Raw genomic sequence first — 23,038 nt, forward strand, 5'->3', positions numbered from 1 at the left:
GGCAAAGAACAAGTCCAATGTTTTGAAGTCTCTAGTGAGGCAGGTAACATACTGTGTGCAACTGGGTAGTATGGATGCTGGAGACACATGATTGAAGTCTCCCGAAACCAGAAGGAGTGCTTTGGGGTGACGGGACTGCATCATGCTCACTGTGGATTGTAGGACCTCAGTGGCGGCATCAGCTTTCGCAGAAGGGGGGACATATGCAGCTATCATGATTACATGCGATAGTTCCCTCGGTAAATAAAAAGGTCTCATGCCCACAGCTAATAGCTCAATGTCCTTACAGCATGTTTACTCTTTGACCACGATGTGCCTAGAGTCACACCATCTGTCATTCACAAATATCGCCAGCCCTCCGCCTTTCCTCTTACCGCTCTCCCTTGTCCTGCCCGCGAATGAGTTTAAAGCCATCCAACGAGACAACAGTGTCCGGAGTACCTTCGGTGAGCCAGGTCTCTAAACAGCAACATGCTGCTCTCCCTTAATTGCCGATGATGTCTGGTCAGTGCCGACAGTTCGTCCATCTTATTCCCGAGTGATCTCACATTGCCCATAATGACGGAGGGAACAGCAGGTCTATAGCGCCTTCTTCTAGCTTTCCTGAGGGCTCCAGCTCTGCAATCTCTTCTCTTAGCCTTCCTTATTTCTGGTGGAATGTCCTCTGGTCTATTAGCAGCATGCTGCCTTGCTGTATCCCTAAGCAGCAGTATAGCTTCTCTGGAGTAGACAATAGGGTCTTATTCAGTTCCTGGATTTCCCAACACAATAGATCCAAGTATAAACAAGGTAAAAAGTCCAAAGGTCCAGGTCCTTTTATGGTTTTCCATAGTGCAATGTCCCTTTGGAGTAATAATAAAAAAAAGAGAAAGGAAAAATAGAAAATAGAAAAAAGGAGAGCAAAGAAGGAGCTACTGTAACAGGCTACCACTCCAGCAGTGCCAGCATGTGACTATGTGTAGGAGGAGGGACTCAGCACATTGTCATCATAAATCATCTGAATGACCTGTGCGTTACCTTTAGTCCCAAATAAAGATCTAATTCACTGGCCCCTCATCCATGGCGTATACATACAGTATATGTAGGAGGAGAAACACAAATTGTTTGGTATATCATCTTCTCATGGTGTTAGGTAAGGTTCACATTGCGTTAATGGCCCTGCGTTCAACGGGATCCGTTACATAGCAATCGGCACTAACGCTATGTAACAGATGCGTTAATGCACCCAAAGATGATATTTCATATTTTTTTATTTGATACAACGCGTTACAGATACAGTGTATATCCTTCATCAGGTGTCATAAAAACAAAGTACAAATCCTAATAGTATAAAATTCAGTTACACTTATATATAGTAGCAACCTTTTATCCCAGTCTCAGAAACTTGATTTAGGGTGTGGACCAAATTCAGGAACACACCCACTGATTGATCCAACCTTGACAACATAGATGCAAGAAGGGAAAAAAAAAACCCAGAGGAAAAAAAACCAAAAAAAAACAAACTGCATTTAAACTCTCTCTATGATATCATTCAATCCATTTGGATGTAATGTTCCCAGATGATATATCCAAAACGTTTCTTTCCGGTTTAAAAGAGCATTCCTATTTGCAACACCAGAGAGGATCTGCTCCACCGGAGTTACTTTTATGTTAAAACTTTTGTTATGTTTAATTAGTAGATGCCTTGAGAGACTATGTTTTAAAAAGCCGTTTTTTGCTCTATTTCTGTGACCATTAATGCGGGACCGCAGTGTCTGCACAGTGCGTCCCACATATTGCAAACCGCAACTGCATGTGATGACATATACAACAAAATCACTGCTACAGGTGAGTCTATGTGAAATCTCAAAGACCTCACCAGTACTATTACATTTGATGGTTTTAGCCCCGTGATCTAGGGTCCCACAGGTACAACATTTTTTAGAGGTGCATTTAAAAACTCCGGTTCCTTGAGAAACACCACATAAAATTTGATCAGTACTGATCAAAATTTTTAACATAAAAGTAACTCCGGTGGAGCAGATCCCCTCTGGTGTTGCAAATAGGAATGCTCTTTTAAACCGGAAAGAAACGTTTTGGATATATCATCTGGGAACATTACATCCAAATAGATTGAATGATATCATAGAGAGAGTTTGAACGTTGCCTTTTTTGTTTCTGGGGATTTTTTCCTCTGGGTTTTTTTTTTCTGGGTTTTTTCCTCTGTTTTTTTTTTTCTTCTTCTTGCATCTATGTTGTCAAGGTTGGATCAATCAGTGGGTGTGTTCCTGAACTTGGTCCACACCCTAAATCAAGTTTCTGAGACTGGGATAAAAGGTTGCTACTATATATAAGTGTAGCTGAATTTTATACTATTAGGATTTGTACTGTGTTTTTATGACACCTGATGAAGGATATACACTGTATCCGAAACGCGTTGTATCTCCTCTTTTTTAACCTATCAAATAAAACAAATATGAAATATCATCTTTGGATGTGAGTCCTGGGAAGCGCTGTCAGCAACGTGAACCTAGGCTAAGTCAGGACTGAGGAGAATTCAGGACAACACTACTGGGAGGAGCTCTTGTGATCAGGCCCCTGCTCCTCGCTCCAGTCTCTCCTGTACAGTGAGGCCTCATTATACTCCTGTATAAGGATCTAGTGACGCAGTGTAGACTGTTAATCAGCATTGCTGTTTCCTCAGATTGTCAGCTCTTGTGATCAGGCCACTGCTCCTCACTCCGGTCTCTCCTGTACAGTGAGGCCTCATTATACACCTGTATAAGGATCTAGTGATGCAGTGTAGACTGTTATTGAGCATTGCTGTTTCCTCAGATTGTCAGCTCTTGTGATCAGGGCCCTGCTCCTCACTCCGGTCTCTCCTGTACAGTGAGGCCTCATTATACCCCTGTATAAGGATTTAGTGACGCAGCGTAGACTGTTATTCAGCATTGCTGCTTCCTCAGATTGTCAGCTCTTGTGATCAGGCCCCTGCTCCTCGCTCCGGTCTCTCCTGTACAGTGAGGCCTCATTATACCCCTGTATAAGGATCTAGTGACGCAGTGTAGACTGTTATTCAGCATTGCTGCTTCCTCAGATTGTCAGCTCTTGTGATCAGGCCCCTGCTCCTCGCTCCGGTCTCTCCTGTACAGTGAGGCCTCATTATACCCCTGTATAAGGATTTAGTGACGCAGCGTAGACTGTTATTCAGCATTGCTGCTTCCTCAGATTGTCAGCTCTTGTGATCAGGCCCCTGCTCCTCGCTCCGGTCTCTCCTGTACAGTGAGGCCTCATTATACCCCTGTATAAGGATCTAGTGACGCAGTGTAGACTGTTATTCAGCATTGCTGCTTCCTCAGATTGTCAGCTCTTGTGATCAGGCCCCTGCTCCTCGCTCCGGTCTCTCCTGTACAGTGAGGCCTCATTATACCCCTGTATAAGGATCTAGTGACGCAGTGTAGACTGTTATTCAGCATTGCTGTGTCCTCAGATTGTCAGCTCTTGTGGTCAGGCCCCGACTCCTCGCTCCGGTCTCTCCTGTACAGTGCGGCCACATTATACCCCTGTATATGGATCTAGTGACGCAGTGTAGACTGTTATTCAGCATTGCTGCTTCCTCAGATTGTGAGCTCTTGTGATCAGGCCCCGGCTCCTAGCTCCGGTCTCTCCTGTACAGTGAGGCCTCATTATACCCCTGTATAAGGATCTAGTGACGCAGTGTAGACTGTTATTCAGCATTGCTGTTTTCTCAGATTGTCAGCTCTTGTGATCAGGCCCCTGCTCCTCGCTCCGCTCTCTCCTGTACAGTGAGGCCTCATTATACCCCTGTATAAGGATCTAGTGATGCAGTGTAGACTGTTATTCAGCATTGCTGCTTCCTCAGATTGTCAGCTCTTGTGATCAGGCCCCTGCTCCTCGCTCCGGTCTCTCCTGTACAGTGAGGGCCTCATTATATCCCTGTATAAGGATCTAGTGACGCAGTGTAGACTGTTATTCAGCATTGCTGTGTCCTCAGATTGTCAGCTCTTGTGGTCAGGCCCCGGCTCCTCGCTCCGGTCTCTCCTGTACAGTGAGGCCTCATTATACCCCTGTATAAGGATCTAGTGACGCAGTGTAGACTGTTATTCAGCATTGCTGTTTTCTCAGATTGTCAGCTCTTGTGATCAGGCCCCGGCTCCTCGCTCCGGTCTCTCCTGTACAGTGCGGCCTCATTATACCCCTGTATAAGGATCTAGTGACGCAGTGTAGACTGTTATTCAGCATTGCTGTTTCCTCAGATTGTCAGCTCTTGTGATCAGGCCCCGGCTCCTCGCTCCGGTCTCTCCTGTACAGTGAGGCCTCATTATACACCTGTATAAGGATCTAGTGACGCAGTGTAGACTGTTATTCAGCATTGCTGTTTCCTCAGATTGTCAGCTCTTGTGATCAGGCCCCTGCTCCTCGCTCCGCTCTCTCCTGTACAGTGAGGCCTCATTATACCCCTGTATAAGGATCTAGTGATGCAGTGTAGACTGTTATTCAGCATTGCTGCTTCCTCAGATTGTCAGCTCTTGTGATCAGGCCCCTGCTCCTCGCTCCGGTCTCTCCTGTACAGTGAGGGCCTCATTATATCCCTGTATAAGGATCTAGTGACGCAGTGTAGACTGTTATTCAGCATTGCTGTGTCCTCAGATTGTCAGCTCTTGTGGTCAGGCCCCGGCTCCTCGCTCCGGTCTCTCCTGTACAGTGAGGCCTCATTATACCCCTGTATAAGGATCTAGTGACGCAGTGTAGACTGTTATTCAGCATTGCTGTTTCCTCAGATTGTCAGCTCTTGTGATCAGGCCCCGGCTCCTCGCTCCGGTCTCTCCTGTACAGTGAGGCCTCATTATACCCCTGTATAAGGATCTAGTGACGCAGTGTAGACTGTTATTCAGCATTGCTGTTTTCTCAGATTGTCAGCTCTTGTGATCAAGCCCCGGCTCCTCGCTCCGGTCTCTCCTGTACAGTGAGGCCTCATTATACCCCTGTATAAGGATCTAGTGACGCAGTGTAGACTGTTATTCAGCATTGCTGTTTCCTCAGATTGTCAGCTCTTGTGATCAGGCCCCGGCTCCTCGCTCCGCTCTCTCCTGTACAGTGAGGCCTCATTATACCCCTGTATAAGGATCTAGTGACGCAGTGTAGACTGTTATTCAGCATTGCTGTTTCCTCAGATTGTCAGCTCTTGTGATCAGGCCCCCGCTCCTCGCTCCGGTCTCTCCTGTACAGTGAGGCCTCATTATACCCCTGTATAAGGATCTAGTGACACAGTGTAGACTGTTATTCAGCATTGCTGTTTCCTCAGATTGTCAGCTCTTGTGATCAGGCCCCTGCTCCTCGCTCCGGTCTCTCCTTTACAGTGAGGCCTCATTATACCCCTGTATAAGGATCTAGTGACGCAGTGTAGACTGTTATTCAGCATTGCTGTTTCCTCAGATTGTCAGCTCTTGTGATCAGGCCCCGGCTCCTCAATTGTAGCCTTACCATGTATTGTGCCATTTTTTGTTCATGTCCTTTGTGAATTAGTAAGTGCTGTGCTATGTGATCGGTGCACATGATGCATCCTGATCCTGATGCAAGCGCAGGTCCGTGCGTCCCTATGTTCAGTATAGTGATGTAATCTGGATCAGGATGCATCAGGATTGCTACGTATCATAACACACAGTACCAAAACACTAGTGTGAAAGCAGAGCCACAAGTGCAGCCCCTAACCAGGTGCCCCCATGTCATATACATGCTCCCAATACATTTTATTAACATTAACACACTGTAACTTAGGGCATAAGCCCTTCTAGAATACCTCCCAACTTTTGAAGACGGCAAAGAGGGACAAAGGCTGCAGCGCGCGTAGCGGCAAATTTTAGGCCATGCCCCTAGTCACACCCATTTTAGTAGTCACGCCCATATCCACGCCCCAACCGCACCCATTTAGCACTGCTGATCACACTGTTTCATAAACAAAAATGGAGCGCTGATGCCCCGCCGCCGCTTCTCTGTCCTCCTGCGGAGTCCCGAATGATTACCTCCTCCTGAGGTGATATGCTATAGGCTGACCGCCGGAAATGAGATCAGCAGTCATTTCCGGCGGTCACACATCCGTTTGTCACCATCAGTCAAGATCCGCCGATTTGCAAAAAAAATGGATCCGCCATTTTTTCTTGGCGGATCCGTTTTCTTAATCATAGACTTGCATTATCGGCGGATCTTGACGGATGGTCATCCGTTCGATCCGCTATGGTATGGATCCTCCAAGATTTTGCCATCCGCTAAGGGGAAAGGACGGAACATGAAACGTTTTTTTCATGCGCGGATCCACATTTTGCGCTTGTCCGGGTGATTTAACCCTATATCCCGGCTGCGAAATCTCTCTCTGACTGAAGGATAAAACACGATGTAACAGCAGAATAGTGAGTTCAGCTCTGGAGGTGACTGGAGGATAAGACACATTGCTATGGCAGAATAATGAGTGCAGATTCGGAGGTGACTGGAGGATAAGACACAATGCTATAGCAGAATAATGAGTGCAGATTCGGAGGTGACTGGAGGATAAGACACAATGTTATAGCAGAATAATGAGTGCAGATTCGGAGGTGACTGGAGGATAAGACAATGTAACAGCAGAATAGTGACTGCAGCTCTGGGGCTGATTGGAGGATAAGACAGGATGTAACAGCAGAATAATGACTGCAGCTCTGGAGGTGACTGGAGGAAAAGACATGATGTGACAGCAGAATAGTGAGTGCAGCTCTGGAGGTGACTGGAGGATAAGACACAATGTAACAGAATAGTGACTGCAGCTCTGGAGGTGACTGGAGAAGACATGAAGTAACAGCAGAATAGAGATTGCAGCTCTGGACGTGAATGGAGGATAAAACACGTTATTACAGCAGAATAATGACTGCAGCTCTGGAGGTGACTGAAGGATAAGACATGATGTAACAGCAGAAAAGTGTCTGCAGCTGTGGAGGTGACTGGAGGATAGGACACAATGTAACAGCAGATCTCTCTCTCCCCCTCCCTCCTCCATTCCTCGCTCACCCGACTTCCTCCCTATCTTCTCCGCCTCCTCCTCCATTCCTCGCTCACCCGACTTCCTCCCTATCTTCTCCGCCTCCTCCATTCCTCGCTCACCCGACTTCCTCCCTATCTTCTCCGCCTCCTTCATTCCTCGCCAGATCGTGGCCCCATATCGCGGGATAAATAGATTCCCGGCCGGGATGGCGGGATACGGCCCCGAAATCGGGACAATCCCGCGGGAATCAGGAGGGTTGGGACCTATGCTTCTAGTGAGGCGGGAAACATCACTGCATGACAGAGCAGCATGCGGACATAGTCTATATTATGTCTGCATACTGGTCCCATACAGCACCTCCCTCTCTTCCGAGCATGCTCAGTGCCGCAGAACGGATCCCTGCACACGGAAGCACATGGATCCGTGTTGTCCTGGATCCTTGCTCTATAGAGCTCCATTTTAATTCCAGACGTGTAGCCGCGGATCCGTGCGTCTCCCTGTGCCTCGTGTTTTTCAGATGACACAAAACTGCAACAAGTTGCGCTTTTGTGGATCTGATAAAATATGCAGACACAGCGATCCGTGGGAAAGCGGTGACAACTGGATGCACAGTCCCATCCGTCACCACTGATAGTCACTGGAGACGGAAATGGATCCGTGTGAATCCAACATATGCAAGTGTGAAACCAGCTGCACCCTATATAATGAATGGGGCTGAACCTGATCTCTCCACGGGTTTTGCCTAAAATCACTTTATATTACTTACCCTACCCTTAGGGCTCATACTCACTTGCGAGAGACTCGCATGGAAACCTGGCACTGCCGCCGGCACTCGGACCGGAGCACTCAGCTGCATAGAAGTAGATGTAACCGCACTAGTGATGTGTCGTTTGTGAAGGAACCGAGACAAAGAGCCGGCTCTTTCATGTGACCGACGGGAGTCGGCTCACCACTGGGAGCTGAGCTAATTATTTTTTTCTTTTTCCCTGCTGTTTGCTTCTTCCTGCCTGGCTGGGGGCTGGGAGGAGCTGAGGAGGAGACTTAGAGCAGTGAGCACAAGTGGGGAGTGACTGGCAAGGCTATGACTTGCGGCTGGCCTCCTCCCACATGACACATAGCTGTACAGTGATTGGCTGCTCAGTGCAGTGAGTGCACACACATGATCTGTGATAGATCACAATGTGCAGTCACACAGACTGTCACTGTCTGACATAACCAATGGCGGATCTTAATAGGGGCGGATGGGGCGGTCGCCCCGGGCCCAAGGTTTTTTGGGGGCCCAGGGCAGTGGCGTATCCAGGGGGGGGCAGGCAGCAGGGGGGCGCAGTCGAGCCGCCCGGCCGCCTAATGCAGCGGTCCGCAGTATGCCAGTATCTCTCTCCCTCCCTCCCTCCCCCCCCGGCGGCTGTGTTCTGCCGCTACCAGTCCTGGGAGTCGGCGGTTCTCTGCGTCGGCTGTCAAGCTGACAGCCGACGCAGAGAAGGAGGCCGCGCCGACTCCCAGGCAGCAATTGTACTTGGCGTCTATAGACGCCAGTACAATTGAAGCTCTGACCGCCGGGTCAGAGCGATGTCAGCAGCGTGATCAGGTCATGTGATCACGCTGCTGACGTCACTCCCGGCGCCCAGAGCGAACGCTGGTGGTAAGTGTGCTCCTCTGTGGAGCAGAAGAACCACCGAAGATGGGGATGGGGGTTAATGAGCGGAGATGGGGGTTAATGAGTGGAGAGGGGGGTTAATGTGGGGATGGGGGTTAATGAGCGGAGATGGGGGTTAATGAGTGGAGAGGGGGGTTAATGTGGGGGTTAATGAGTGGAGATGGGGGTTAATGAGTGGAGAGGGGGGTTAATGTGGGGGTGGGGGTTAATGAGTGGAGAGGGGGGTTAATGTGGGGGTGGGGGTTAATGAGTGGAGATGGGGGTTAATGAGTGGAGAGGGGGGTTAATGAGTGGAGATCAGATGGGGGTTAATGAGTGGAGAGGGGGGTTAATGTGGGGGTGGGGGTTAATGAGTGGAGAGGGGGGTTAATGAGTGGAGAGGGGGGTTAATGAGTGGAGATGGGGGTTAATGTGGGGGTGGGGGTTAATGAGTGGAGAGGGGGGTTAATGAGTGGAGAGGGGGGTTAATGAGTGGAGAGGGGGGTTAATGTGGGGGTGGGGGTTAATGAGTGGAGATGGGGTTAATGAGTGGAGAGGGGGGTTAATGTGGGGGTGGGGGTTAATGAGTGGAGAGGGGGGTTAATGAGTGGAGAGGGGGGTTAATGAGTGGAGATGGGGGTTAATGAGTGGAGATGGGGATTAATGTGCGGGGGTTAATGAGTGGAGATGGGATTAATGTGGGGATGGGGGTTAATGAGTGGGGGGGTTAATGAGTGGGGATGGGGGTTAATGTGTGGGGGGGATTTGGAGTGGGGGTACATAATGTGTGGGGGGATTTGGAGTGGGGGTACATAATGTGTGGGGGGATTTGGAGTGGGGGTACATAATGTGTGGGGGGATTTGGGAGTAGGGACGAGGGGTTATTGAGTGGGGATGGGGGGTACTTAATGTGTGTGGGGGATTGGGGATGGGGGGATTTGGAGTGGGGATGGTATTTAATGTATGTGGGGAGATTTGAGGACACAAAATGAAGAGTATGTATGAGGGCATGTATGAGGAAACAGTATGGGGGATGGGTGCAGACAGTAAGGGGTGCGAACGGGTGAATGCATGTGGACACAGTATGGGGAGTCGGGGATATGTGTGAGCAGACAGTATAGAGAGTGAGGGGGTAAATATATGAGGAGACAGTATGAGGAGGGAGGGGAATAGTGTGAGGGGACAGTATATTGCAGATATTTGTATTTAGGGGCATTATAATGACACTTCTATCTTTAAGGGGATCGTGTGGAGATTTGCTGCAGAAGACCGGAGAAGATGGAAGTCTGCAGAGACGAGATGTGGATGAGCAAACTCATCATGGGGTCTGGACAAGAAGAAGAAAAGGAGAACGACTCCAGAGATGACGTCATCTATAAGGTACCTGGATGTAAATATTATTTGTGATATTGACTAATTCTCATGTTTTTTATTTATGTCAGGAGCATTACAGGGGTTGTCCAGGTCTGTGCTGAGTCTGCAGACATTCTATGTGACTGCAGACTTCTGAATTCTCACAGTGCTCACTGAATGCTGTCAGGATTCTCTCGTGCTGGTAATTTACATACATGCGGTCACATGCTGACTAGACATGTGTGGCCTCACTCAATGAAAGTGAACGGAGCGAGGCCGGGCACGTCTAGTTGGAATGTGGCCAGAAGTATACAAATCACATACTTGTGTTGACATGACTGTATATCGGCAAGGGAGAATCCTAAAAGTGTGCAGTGCATTCGTTGTGAGAATTCAGAAGCTGCAATGTCAGGATTCAGCTCTGCAGGTTCCAGTACTCATCACATGGACACCTCACTCATATGCGATTTTCATAGTTATGGTCCTGTGACAACGAGCTCATCCTGCTTTCAGTTTTTTACTGAACATTGAGAGCATTAGGGAGAGCAGCTCGTGGGTACATGACTAACTGTGCAAGTCGCATATGTACTTGAACCAAATTCTTGCCCCGGGTGCCAGAAAGCCTAGATACGCCTCTGGCCCAGGGGCAGGGGCCCAGGGGCGGGCTGGGCCAAGTGGCAGAGAGGCAAATGCCCCCCGGACAGCTCCCCCAGCACCTGTACAGGGCCAGCCGTGCCCTGTGCTGTGACGCCGCCGGCAGCAGACAGCCGCCCGCGTCACATTCTATGAGGGGCTGCTCAGCTCCGGCTGTACTTCCGGGTCAGATGTCGGGCGTGCGCGATGACGTCATCGTGCACGCGCCGACATGTCCCGGAGGATGCTGAAAGCAGAGGCGCTGCTGGGGAGCGAGCCGGCTGTGAGGTAAGTATGGGGAACTTTTTTTATTTTTTTTTATTTATAAAATGAATTAAATGGGGGAGGGGGTGAGTGGGGGCTGTACACAATGAAGGGGGGGTGACTGGGGCCTGTATATGATGAAGGGGGGGGGTGACTGGGGCCTGTATATGATGAAGGGGGGGGGGTGACTGGGGCCTGTATATGATGAAGGGGGGGGGTGACTGGGGCCTGTATATGATGAAGGAGGGGTGACTGGGGCCTGTATATGATGAAGGGGGGGTGACTGGGGGCTGTATATGATGAAGGGGGGGTGACTGGGGCCTGTATATGATGAAGGGGGGGTGACTGGGGGCTGTATATGATGAAGGGGGGGTGACTGGGGCCTGAATATGATGAAGGGGGGGTGACTGGGGCCTGTATATGATGAAGGGGGGGTGACTGGGGCCTGTATATGATGAAGGGGGGGTGACTGGGGGCTGTATATGATGAAGGGGGGGTGACTGGGGCCTGTATATGATGAAGGGGGGGTGACTTTGGGCTGTATATGATGAAGGGGGGGTGACTGGGGTTGTACAGGATGAAGGGGGTTAGTGGGGGCTTCACAGGATGAAGGGGGGATGAGTGGGGGCTGCACATGATGAAGGGGGGTGAGTGGGGCTGCACATGATGAAGGGGGGGTGAGTGGGGCTGCACATGATGAAGGGGGGGTGAGTGGGGCTGCATATGATGAAGGGGGGTGAGTGGGGCTGCACATGATGAATTGGGGGTAAGGGGGACTGCACATGATGTGGGGGTAAAATTAACTGCACATGATGATGGGGTAGTGGGGCTGCACATGAAGTTGGGGGGAAGGGGACTGCACATGATAAAATGGAAGGGGGGATAAGGGGCTGCAAATGATGAAGCGGCACTGCAGATGAAGTGAGTGGGTGATAGGGGACTGCAATGGATGAAGTAAGGGGACTTCAAATTAAAGTGGGGACATTAAAGTGGATCCCCTATGGCCAGGATCACATTGGGCGATTTTGTGCGTATTGGCCGTAGGCCTACAGCTTATGTGCAACGTCTTTTTAGGCCATGTCCACACGTGGTGGAATGGTGGCGGGTTTTCCGTATGGACCCGCAGCAAACCAAGTGCTGCGGTCCGTACGGCTGTCAATTCCCGCACGGGGACCGCAGCGCTCAGGTGGGAAGGGGGGTACAGGGGCCCAGGTTTTATGAACAGCCCCGGGCCCATAGTCCACTTAATCCGCCACTGGACATAACAGTGGATGTCCGGCAGCTGCAGGATGAGCAGAGGCGCTGAGGTCAGGCACTGACAGCCATCTTATCCCTCTCATTATTTTCTGTAGTTCCTGCTGCTCTACAGTGGGAAAGTAATAATATAAAGCTGAGGCAGAGAAACTCTGTGGACAGATCCGGGTATATGTATAATATAACGGGCTAAGCATCACTCAGTTCGAAGCCTTTATAGACTGCACAAGCGCTACGCACCTGCGCAGTCTGGCTCCAGACAGAGTGACGCACCCCCCACGAGATCACAGTAGAAGCACTCCCCCCAGGCGATCGCGGTATGCGTAAGCACTGAACGCATACCGCGATCTCCGGCACAACACCTTAGGCCTGTTTCACATATCCGTTTTTTCCCTTCAGTCAAAATCCGCCAAATCTTTTAAAAAACGGATCCACCAAAAAAGGGGCGGATCCGTTTTTTTCCCCCCATAGACATACATTATTGGCGGATCTTGACTGACGGTCGTCCGTCCCACCCATTTTTTTACGGATCCGACAAGATTTTAGCAGCTCCCGGGCGGATGAAACGGACCAGGCAACATTTTTTTGCTTTGATGGTCCGCTAATTTCAGCATTAATCCATAAATGCCGCTCTGGGAGCTGATAAAATCTCTCTCTCTCTGTCTCATCGCGCTCCAACTCACCTGTCAACTCACCTGTCACCTCCCTCTCCCGATCGTGCTCCACCTCCCGTGATATCCCTCTCCCGATCGCGCTACTCCAGCTCCTGCGATGTCTCTCTCCCGGTCGCGCTCCACCTCACGCGATCTACATGCAATTTGCGGTCGCTTTAAATTTGGCCGCATCGCTTCTCCCACGGATCCTTAATCCTACGTGCTCCGCTGACATCCGCCCGTCACATGTCAGCTGGTTTCAACCTTTGGCGGATTTCAACTGACCGCCGATGACGGAGGTATGAAACAGGCCTTACCGATTCGGTGTTGCCACGGGGTTTTGCGTCTGGCGGTGATGACAGGAGAGGGCGGGATGTTGGGCCGAATCGGCGCATTTGCAGTTCGCGCTTTCCGGCGCCATTTTGTGGAAGACACACTGCAGTGTGTCTTCAAGAAAATAGCGCCAGAAAGAGAGGAATGTGCAGGCCAGTGGCGTAGCGTGGGGGGGGCGGAGGGGGCGGTCCGCCCCAGGCGGCACGTGTGTGGGGGCGGAGCGGCAGCAATTCAATTCCTCTCCTTTGTCACTCTGTGGCCTGTGGGAGAACAGTGCGGACTCCGCGGAGGCGCACAGTGCAGGCGCTTTCAAATTCTTTTACTACCTGGCTTGCTGGACTTGAGCCTCGGCTGCTGTCCGCTCCTGAGTCGGTGCTGGGCGGTGGGCGCACTCAGAGACCCGTCCGCTCCTGGAGGAGGTGTTCGCGCTGAGCCGGCGCAGCAGGACTCAGAGCGGATCCCGGGAGGGACACAGGAGCCGGTGAGTGAGGGGGACGGCGGGAAGCGCTGCCGGGTTGCCCGTGATATCTGTGAGGGGAGGACGAGGGAGACACGTGACCTGCCTGCGGCCTGCTACACACCGCCCTGTCAACCTGGTCCCTGACAGCCTCAGGCCTTGAGTCCTGGAGATTGACGATGCTGAAGTTGGTTTCTTATTGGGCAGTTTCTTATTCGGCTATTTTTTATTTTCTGTTTTTTTTCAGGTTTTTCAATAAAAATAAAAGTATATAATAAATATGCAATCATGTGTCCTTTTGTGAATACACTTAAAAACAGCTAAAAAAAATTAGAAGGCTGGCACAAAAATGGGCATCAAAGTGGGCTATGAGGTATGGTATTGAAGGGGTTAAATGGCTTTGTGCCACTGATGTGACACGTGATTTACATACCTTGTGATGCCACACATCAAGTTCATGTCAATCCAGCCTGGCACAAATGGGTTATGGGCATCAAAACTGCCATCAAAGTGGGCAGAGAACCAATTTTCACACGTGAATATGTAACCGCTAAATTTAAGGGGTTAAATGGCTTTGGGCCACTGATCTAACACCTGAACTGGCATCAAAGTTCTGATGCCCAGAACCCATTTGTGCCAGGCTGGAGTGACATGAATTTCATGTGGGGCATCACTAGGTATGTAAATCAGGTGTTAGATCAGTGGCGCAAAGCCATTTAACCCCTTAAATTTAGCTGTTACTTATTCACATGTGTGAAAATTGGTTCTCTGCCCACTTTGATGACAGTTTTGATGCCCATAACCCATTTGTGCCAGGCTGGAGAGACATGAACTTGATGTGTGGCATCACAAGGTATGTAAATCACATGTCAGATCAGTGGCACAAAGCCATTTAACCCCTTCAATACCATACCTCATAGCCCACTTTGATGCCCATTTTTGTGCCAGCCTTCTCATTTTTTTTTATCTGTTTTTAAGTGTATTCACAAAAGGACACATGATTGCATATTATATACTTAGAATGTTTTATTTTTATTGAAAAACCTGAAAAAAACAAAACAAAACCCAAGTTTCGAAAATAATTTGTACTTTCTGTTTTTTTCTGTCACATTATTAAAAATTATTATAAAAAAAAGCCATTAGGTCTTCATCCATTATCATCAAGAAGATGAAAGTCTATAAATTTAGAAATAATAACAGCAGACATCTTTGAGTGTAGTGTGGTCTTTTCGGATGCATCCGGATTATCAACGACCAAAGGGGCGGCAAATTTTTCGACCGCCCCGGGCGCCACAAACAGTTGCTACGCCACTGGTGCAGGCGCCAGTTCCGGCCCAACAACCCGCCCTCTCCTCACATCATGGCACAAAAGATTACCGATCGGGTATTCACCGTGAAGTCAGTAGAGGACGGGTTGTGGCATCATGCACACCTGGATAGGGGGGTTAGAGGACCATGCATACCAGGATTAGGGGGTTAGGGGTAGCATGCATACCAGGATAGGGGGTGAGGAGACCATGCATACCAGGATTAGGGGGGAGAGGACCATGTATACCAGGAAAGGGTGGTGAGGGGACCATGCATTCCAGGATAGGGGGGTGAGGGGACCATGCATACCAGGAAAAGGGGGTGAGGGGACCATGCATTCCAGGATAGGGGGGTGAGGGGACCATGCATACCAGGAAAAGGGGGTGAGGGGACCATGCATACCATAAAAGGGAGGTGAGGGGACCTTGCATACCACAAAAGCGAGGTGAGGGGACCATGCTCACCAGGATAGGGGGGTGAGAGGACCAGGCTTACCAGGATTGGGGGGGGGGGTGAGAGGACCAGGCTTACCAGGATTGGGGGGGGGGGTGAGAGGACCATGCATACCAGGATTGGGGGGGTGAGAGGACCAGGCATACCAGGATTAGGGGGTGAGGGGACCATGCATTCCAGGATAGGGGGGTGAGGGGACCATGCATACCAGGAAAAGGGGGTGAGGGGGCCATGCATACCAGGAAAGGGGGGTGAGAGGACCATGCATACCAGGAAAGGGGGGTGAGGGGACCATGCATACCAGGAAAGGGGGGTGAGGGGACCTTGCATACCACAAAAGGGAGGTGAGGGGACCATGCATACCAGGATTGGGGGGGTGAGAGGACCATGCATACCAGGATTGGGGGGTGAGAGGACCATGCATACCAGGATAGGGGGGTGAGAGGACCATGCATACCAGGATTGGGGGGGGAGAGAGGACCATGCATACCAGGATTGGGGGGTGAAAGGACCAGGCATACCAGGATAGGGGGTGAGGAAACCATGCATACCTGGATTAGGGGTGAGAGGACCATGCATACCAGGATTGGGGGGAGAGGGGGCCATGCATTCCAGGATGAGGAATGGGGTGCCATGCATACCAGGATTGGGGGGTGAGGGGACCATATATACCAGAATAGGGATGAGAGGGCCATGCATACCATTATAGGGATGACAGGGCCATGCATACCAGGATTGGGAGATGAGGGGTACCATGCATATCAGGATAAGGGGGTGAGGGGTACCATGCATATCAGGATAAGGGGGTGAGGGGTACCATGCATACCAGAATTGGTAGGTAAGGGGTGCCATGTATATAAGGATTGGGGATGAGGGGACTATACATCCTACGATAGGGATGAGGGGGGACCATGCATACCTGGATTGGGGGATGAGGGGTACCATGCATACCAGAATTGGTATGTACGGGGTGACAAGTATGGTGCAGTTATCAGTTACTCTGTAAGAACCTGAAACATGTCTCCAAGGATTTACTTATAAGGGTATGTGCACATGTTGCGGATTGCTGTGTGGAATTTTCTGTGCGGAATCTGCATCTCTTGGCAGAATCCGCAGGTCTAAATCCGTGAGGTTTTTATGCGGATTTATTGTGGATTTTGTGTGGATTTGGCCTGTGTTTTTACACCTGAGGATTCCTCTAATGGAATGGGTGTAAAAACGCTGCGGAATCCGCACAAAGTATTGACATGCTGATGAAAATAAACTGCTGCGTTTCCGCTTGGATTTTTCCGCAGCATGTGCACAGCAGTTTTTCCCCCATAGAATAGCATTGTACTGTAAATCACTTGTGGATCCGCAGCAAATCCGCAACGTGTGCACATAGCCTTAGAATAATCAGTGCCGGCAGATGTCACAGCACTGACTAATGTAGAACACATGGACCAATATCAGATATTAGAGGAGAACACAAATCAGCAATATGGACAGGAGTGAGGGCCTGATCCCAGGAGCTTACACTCTGAGAAAATGGCTAAAAAGCCTTCACTAGACCCCTGTACAGCTGTATAATGAGGCCCAGGCTTGAGGACCCAAGCATTGAAAGGTAAGGCTGAGTTCACACGTGGCTTTTTTTCGCGTTTCCGTGGCGTTTTTGCCGCGAATACGCGAAAAATAAGCATCCCATGCATTCCTATGGGATTCCGCAATGCTGTGCTAATGCTGCGGTTTTTACCGCGGCGGAATCTCTTCGCGGTAAAAACCGCAGCATGCTCATTATTTTGCGGAATCGCGGCGATCCCGCACCCATAGGAATGCATTGTTCCGCTTACTTCCCGCATGTGGCTGTGCACACCATGCGGAAAGTAAGCAGAACAATTGCGGATGGTACCCACGGTCCGGAGGAGAGGAGACTGTCCTCCGGGCTTTGGGTACCATATCCCTGTAAAAATAGAATTATAAAATAAAAAATATTGTTATTCTCACCCTCCGACGTCCCGCGCAGCCTTCCCGCCTCTCTCCACGCTCCCGGTCCCCGGTAAGCCTTTGTGAGCGATGACGTCCGTTCTCGCGGGATCGCGAAGTCTCGCGGCCATCGCGAATGACCGCGAGACCAGTCGTCATCGCGGTAATTGTCGCAAAGGATTACTGGGAACGACAGCGTGGAGAGAAGCGGGAAGGCTGCGCGCGACGCCGGAAGGTAAGAATAACAATATTTTTTATTTTTAACATCCTATCTTTTACTATTGATGCCGCATAGGCAGCCTCAATAGTAAAAAGTTGGTCACGCTTGTCAAACACTATGTTTGACGAGTGTGACCAACCTGTCAATCAGTTCTCCAAGCGATGCTCCAGATCGCTTGGAAAACGCTAGCAATTCTGCAAGCTAATTACGCTTGCAAAACGCTAGTTTTTCCCCTGGAAAATCGCGGGAATTTAAAATGCGATTTTCCCGTGGAATGGAATTCCGGAATTTTCGCGGTAATTTCCGCTACGTGTGAACCCAGCCTCATAGTTAAGAGACTGGAGTGATAAAAGTGGGGAAAGTAGCACTTTTTGCAAGAAGAGCCGCTTTTTGAGCCGGCTCTTTTTGGTGAGAGGAGTCGAGTGAGCCAGATCACCAAAAAGAGCCGGACTGCCCATCACTACAGGCTCCTGCTGTAATATATATACTCCTCCCTGATCATGTGACCCCTGACTCCTCCCCTCCTGTGACCTCATCCCAGGTCCTGTGCGCACAGAGCAGCCATATATGTGGTGTGCGGCTCTGCAGGTGGAGGTAGGTGCTGGAGATTCCCCATTACTGGGCGCAGGGGGCAGTAACCCCTCCAGTACTGGGCACAGGAGGCAGTAACCCCTCCATTATTGGGCACAGGGGGGCGGTAACCCCTCCAGTACTGGGCACAGGAGGCAGTAACCCCTCCATTACTGGGCGCAGGGAGCAGTAACCCCTCCATTACTGGGCGCAGGGAGCAGTAACCCCTCCATTACTGGGCACAGGGGCAGTAACCCCTTCTGTACTGAGCAGTCTCTTCCTTCTCTGATGTAGTTGTATTTGCTGCTTGATTGTTGCTGGACCAGTTGTAGTTTGCAGTAGCGGCTCATTCATGTCTTTATTATTTTTCCTTTTTTGCATTGTTTGCTATTTTTTTTTTCAAGCAAATGGGAAATAGCCTGCAGTATTTGGCAGCGGCCACTAAACAATGGAGGGCACTCCTGTAATCCTCTCCATATGTTGCTTACATCTGAACTGCGGGAGCAGATATCAGCTGATCGGTCAGACCCCAACCGAGGTGATATTGATGACGATCTAGAGGCAGACCTCCCAACTTATGCAGCGTACCCCTGGCCCCAATCCACACCCATGTACCATTCCTTTCTCCCCTGACAGGAGGAGTTGTCAGAGGGGTGCTGGCAGTGAGGGACATTCAGCAGACGCCCGAGACTGCAGGGCGTAGACCCAAATCCGGGACTGGCCGCTGGATCCGGGACTGTTGGGACTAGAGATGAGTGAATAGACTCACAGGACTCCGGTCCAGGGCCTAGATCAGTGGCGGCTGGGCGGGAGGCCGCGAATCTCTAACGTTCTGGCTTCCCCAGAGCAGCTTTTGATCACCCAGGGCTGGGGCTTCGTCATCTGTGTGTCCTGTGTGTCATCTGTGTGCCTCTAGCTGGCACCTGTGGATTTAGTCTTTGTTCATTCACAGTCGGAGCCTCCAGAAGCTTCATATCTTTCTGTAACTTCACTATATGACGTCTCCATACTGTTAAGGAAGGGAAAGGGCGATAAAGTTTGTGGCACGCAGAGCAAGCCGTGGCTCTTTTTGGGCCATGCCCCTAATAGCTATCAACTGCCTGCCTGCAAATTCTTAGCCCCTTTAAAAAAAATTAAAGTCCCAGATAACCACTTTAATTGCCCCAATTGACCAATAGCACATAATAATAATAATTATAATAAATAATTATTATTATTTGTGCAATTTTGGCCTTAAAGAAGAATGGACCTGTCAAAGCTAAGGTTATGTTCATATTGTGTTTTCGACTCCCTGTCAGTTGCTCCATCAGGGTTTCTGTCTAAAGACATGAAAAATAGGATAAAAGCACAATCCATGACGGGCTGTTGACTTTAACGAGGCAGATGGAGTCACTTTGTGCTTTGTCTGACCTCACTTTTAGGGGGCAGACAGACGGCCGTACGTCTCCTGCAAGAATCATATTGCAATCCTTGGACTGACCATTTGCTCTCATGACCTGACAGCTGTATTGAAGTACATCACACTGTCACGCTCAGGTCAGGAGAAAGGCCAGTCCATGCAATGCAATTCTGCGCCCATAGCAGTGTCCACCTGAGGTATGCGCAAAAACAAGGTTGATTGCACTTTTATACCTACTTCACAAAGGTGGACACTGCCGAAGCTGAGGCCTGACAGTACAAATAATTTATTTAATAATAATAATCATTTTATAGGGCTAACATATTCCGCAGCGCTTTACAGTTTGCACACATTATCATCGCTGTCCTCGATGGGGCTCACAGTTTAAATTGTGTCTAAGCCCACAAAAACACACAAGCCTTTTTATAATTCTCATGTTGAGGTTTACTCTACCACCTGATACAACTGAACACTGGGCAGTAGAGTTAAAAAGGTTGTCTGATCAGTACAACCCCTCCTCAATTACTATATTCCGCCTCGTAAAATAATAACAGTCTATCTTCACCCCCGGTGCTGTCATTGTTCCAGCATTGTTGGTGCCAGGTCACATGTGACTTTGCCATGTGATCAGCTATTAGACCACTACAGTCTAACTTCCTTTGTCCGAACCTTGGACAAAGTAGTGAAAGCGCAGCAGCGTAATAGCAGGCGCTGATTGACTTCAGTGCTGATGTGGCATAACTACACTCAGGAGACCCGGCGCCGACATCCCTGGAACTGCGCCAGTAAGAGGTGAGTATAGGGTATTTTTATTTTTTGCAAGGGGGAATACATGGTAAATAAAGGCACAGCCAGAATGAAGTCCATTATTAGAAATAAAACAAAACACACTTTTCTAATTTTTTTTTTTTTAAAAAATAACAAACACAGGTGAGTATAACGCCTAATGCCACCGAAGCCCTCATTTCTCCTGTAATAAAACAGAAATTAAAAACAATCATATCCCTCACCTATCCTTCGTTCTGTCCCACACCGTAATCCATGTCTGGGGGATAAATATTTTTCAACCTGGACGGTATGAAGATGCGACCATCCAGGCTGAGAACCACTGGGGAATGAGCTGCCGCGAGCGCAGCATCAGCGACCGACAGTGACGTCATCGAGGTTACCTCCAGTCATTGAGGCTGCGTTTCTAGCCGGGCTGAACTGCAGTGACCTTGGTGAGATTCTGGCTAGCACCGTGAGCTAGTGGGAATCTCGCAGAGGTCAACAGATCTCACCTAGGTCACCCTGGTTCAGCCTGGGTGGGAACGCAGCCTCAGTGACTGGAGGTAACCTCGATGACGTCATTGATGCTGCACTTATTCACCTGTGGTTCTCAGCCTGGACGGTCGCATCTTGGCACTGACCAGGTTGAAAACTATCCACTAAACAGGGATTATGGCATGGGACAGAACGGCGGAGAGGTGATGGATATGATTGTTTTTTATTTTTGTTTTATTACAGGAGAACGAGGGCTTCGATGGAATTAGGCATTAGGTGAGTATAAGTGTTTGTTACAGTATTTTTAAATAAAAATGGAAAAGTGAGTTTAGTTTTATTTTTAATAAAGGACCTCATTCTGGTTGTGTCTTTATTTACCATGTAACTATAGGATTACTAATGGATAGGCCTCTCCATTACTAAGCCGTGTGCTTAATATCACCTGAGAATACAAAGGTAACATCAGTCCGTTCAACGCATAGTGTTGACGGACTGCATTAACGCTACTGTCGTTTTGTGATTGCGATTACCCATCACGCTAGCGCAGCTTCCCTATCTGCGCTAGCAATGACGGAGCCCCGAACGCTGCAGACCGTGTCCGAGGGTCCCTCACAGAATGACGGCACATCGCGAACATATGCCGATGACTTGCGTTAGCGATGCGCTCGTCTATTGCAGTCTATGGGTGCGTTAATGCATCCGTTACATAGCGTTAATGCCGCTATGTAACAGATGCGTTAAACGCTACCCACAAACACAATATGAACCCCGCCTAATAGATGTGCCTTTTCTGGGTACCTGTGGGCTGCTATTTTTAGACTGGGGGGTCAATATCGATGGCCCCTTACCAGCCTGAGAATACCAGCCCCCCGCTGTGAGCTTTAGCGAGGCTGGTTGTCAAAAATGGGGGGGGGACCCCGTGCCGTTTTTTTAAATTATTTATATAAACAACTTGAAAAACAAAAAAACAGCTTGGGGACACCTCTGTTCTTGATAACCAACCTTGCTGAAGCCCTCAGTAGTGAGTTTTGTCTGGCTGGTTATAGAAAATACAGGGACACCGACACCGTTTTTTTCCAATTTATTTATTTATACCCCCTTCAGCCGCTCCTGCTGTCACTGTTATTAGCAGCAGGGGTATGCTGTTGGGAGTAATAGTCCCATCAGCCACCGCCTGCTGTCTCTTTTATTACTTAAATATAACTCTCATCAGTCTCACCTGCTTGCGCCGATTGCCAACAGAGCAGGAGATAATGATGAGAACTGTGTTCAGCACCCGTGCCAGGGAACAGCCCTTACTCTAATGCTTCTTCCCTGGCGGCAAAGCGTGTTACACGGATGACATCCATGTGTACGTATGCGGGACGTTTTGCGGCCTGTGCTGACGTTAAAAAATGGACATGTCAGCGTGTTTTGCCCATGGACACATTGTCCTGTGAAAACGCACTGACTACGTGTGTACGTGTCTCCGGTACGTGTGAAAGGTCACCACACGTACTGGAGACACGGACATGTGTTAAGAGGCCTAAATCTGGTATCGCTGTAATCGCACTGACTCGAAGAATAAAGTCACCAAGAATAAAAACCTTCACATGCTGTTGTTTTTTTGTTTTGTTTTTTTTTCATTCTGCCTCTCAAAGATTGCAGTAAAGCTCTGAGCACATTTCTCCTGCGCTGGAAAGCTTGCATCAGAGTTTCTGTGTAAATCTCTGAAATGCGTAAGTCAGGCAGAACCGGTCACGTGAACCCGTCCTGTGTGACACGGCTCGCAGGCCGGTAACTAAAACAACAGGACGCGGCACGTGATACTGTCCTGTGTGACACGGCTCGCAGGCCAGTAACTAAAACAACAGGACGTGGCACGTGATACTGTCCTGTGTGACACTGCTCACAGGCTGGTAGCTAAAACAACAAGACAAGGGGTAGGGAAACAGTTACAACGGTGGGCCCTGCGATAGGGAAAGGGGACGTGGAGACCTCCTGCACTCCCCTGAGTCAGTGTCCCTACCGCTCCTAACGTTCCTTATGCCGGTTCCGCACCGGGCGCCGATCACGAACCTGTCGCCCTAGCACACCCTACACCTATCCCTTGCTAGGGAGCTGGGTGGCGCAGGCACTGGCCCCACCGCTGTACTAATACACACTAAGGAGAAAACACAAACGGGGAAACACAACTTAGCTTTACTCTGTTGCACTTGCTCCTGGCAACAGAGTCCACCACCAGCATGCAGCTCTCCTCCTGAATCGCTGCCACCAAGCTCTGTCAGA

At 49.6% G+C, this 23,038-nt stretch overlaps 2 protein-coding genes across 4 annotated transcripts in view; one reads left to right on the top strand and one right to left on the bottom strand.

Annotated features, from left to right (window-relative positions):
* Positions 1-7,973, bottom strand: part of LOC141052945 (uncharacterized) — a 110,631-nt gene extending 102,658 nt beyond the window's left edge. The window contains exon 1 of one of the 3 annotated variants that reach the window (XM_073550283.1): positions 7,803-7,973. In XM_073550283.1, coding sequence (XP_073406384.1) covers positions 7,803-7,868 — 66 coding nt within the window. In that variant the 5' untranslated portion in view covers positions 7,869-7,973. The remainder of the gene's footprint in view (positions 1-7,802) is intronic. The other 2 variants (XM_073550284.1, XM_073550282.1) reach the window with 2 other exon arrangements.
* A 10,074-nt stretch (positions 7,974-18,047) lies between these two features.
* The window catches only part of LOC141052936 (uncharacterized), a 31,066-nt gene continuing 26,075 nt past the window's right edge, over positions 18,048-23,038 (top strand). Inside the window, exon 1 of the mRNA XM_073550266.1 lies at positions 18,048-18,132. Within this exon, the coding sequence (XP_073406367.1) occupies positions 18,106-18,132 (27 nt within the window). The 5' untranslated portion in view covers positions 18,048-18,105. The remainder of the gene's footprint in view (positions 18,133-23,038) is intronic.

The sequence above is a fragment of the Dendrobates tinctorius genome, unplaced genomic scaffold (genome assembly GCF_039654945.1).
Source record: "Dendrobates tinctorius isolate UK_male_01 unplaced genomic scaffold, ASM3965494v1 ptg000164l, whole genome shotgun sequence".
NCBI classification, from domain to species: domain Eukaryota; kingdom Metazoa; phylum Chordata; class Amphibia; order Anura; family Dendrobatidae; genus Dendrobates; species Dendrobates tinctorius.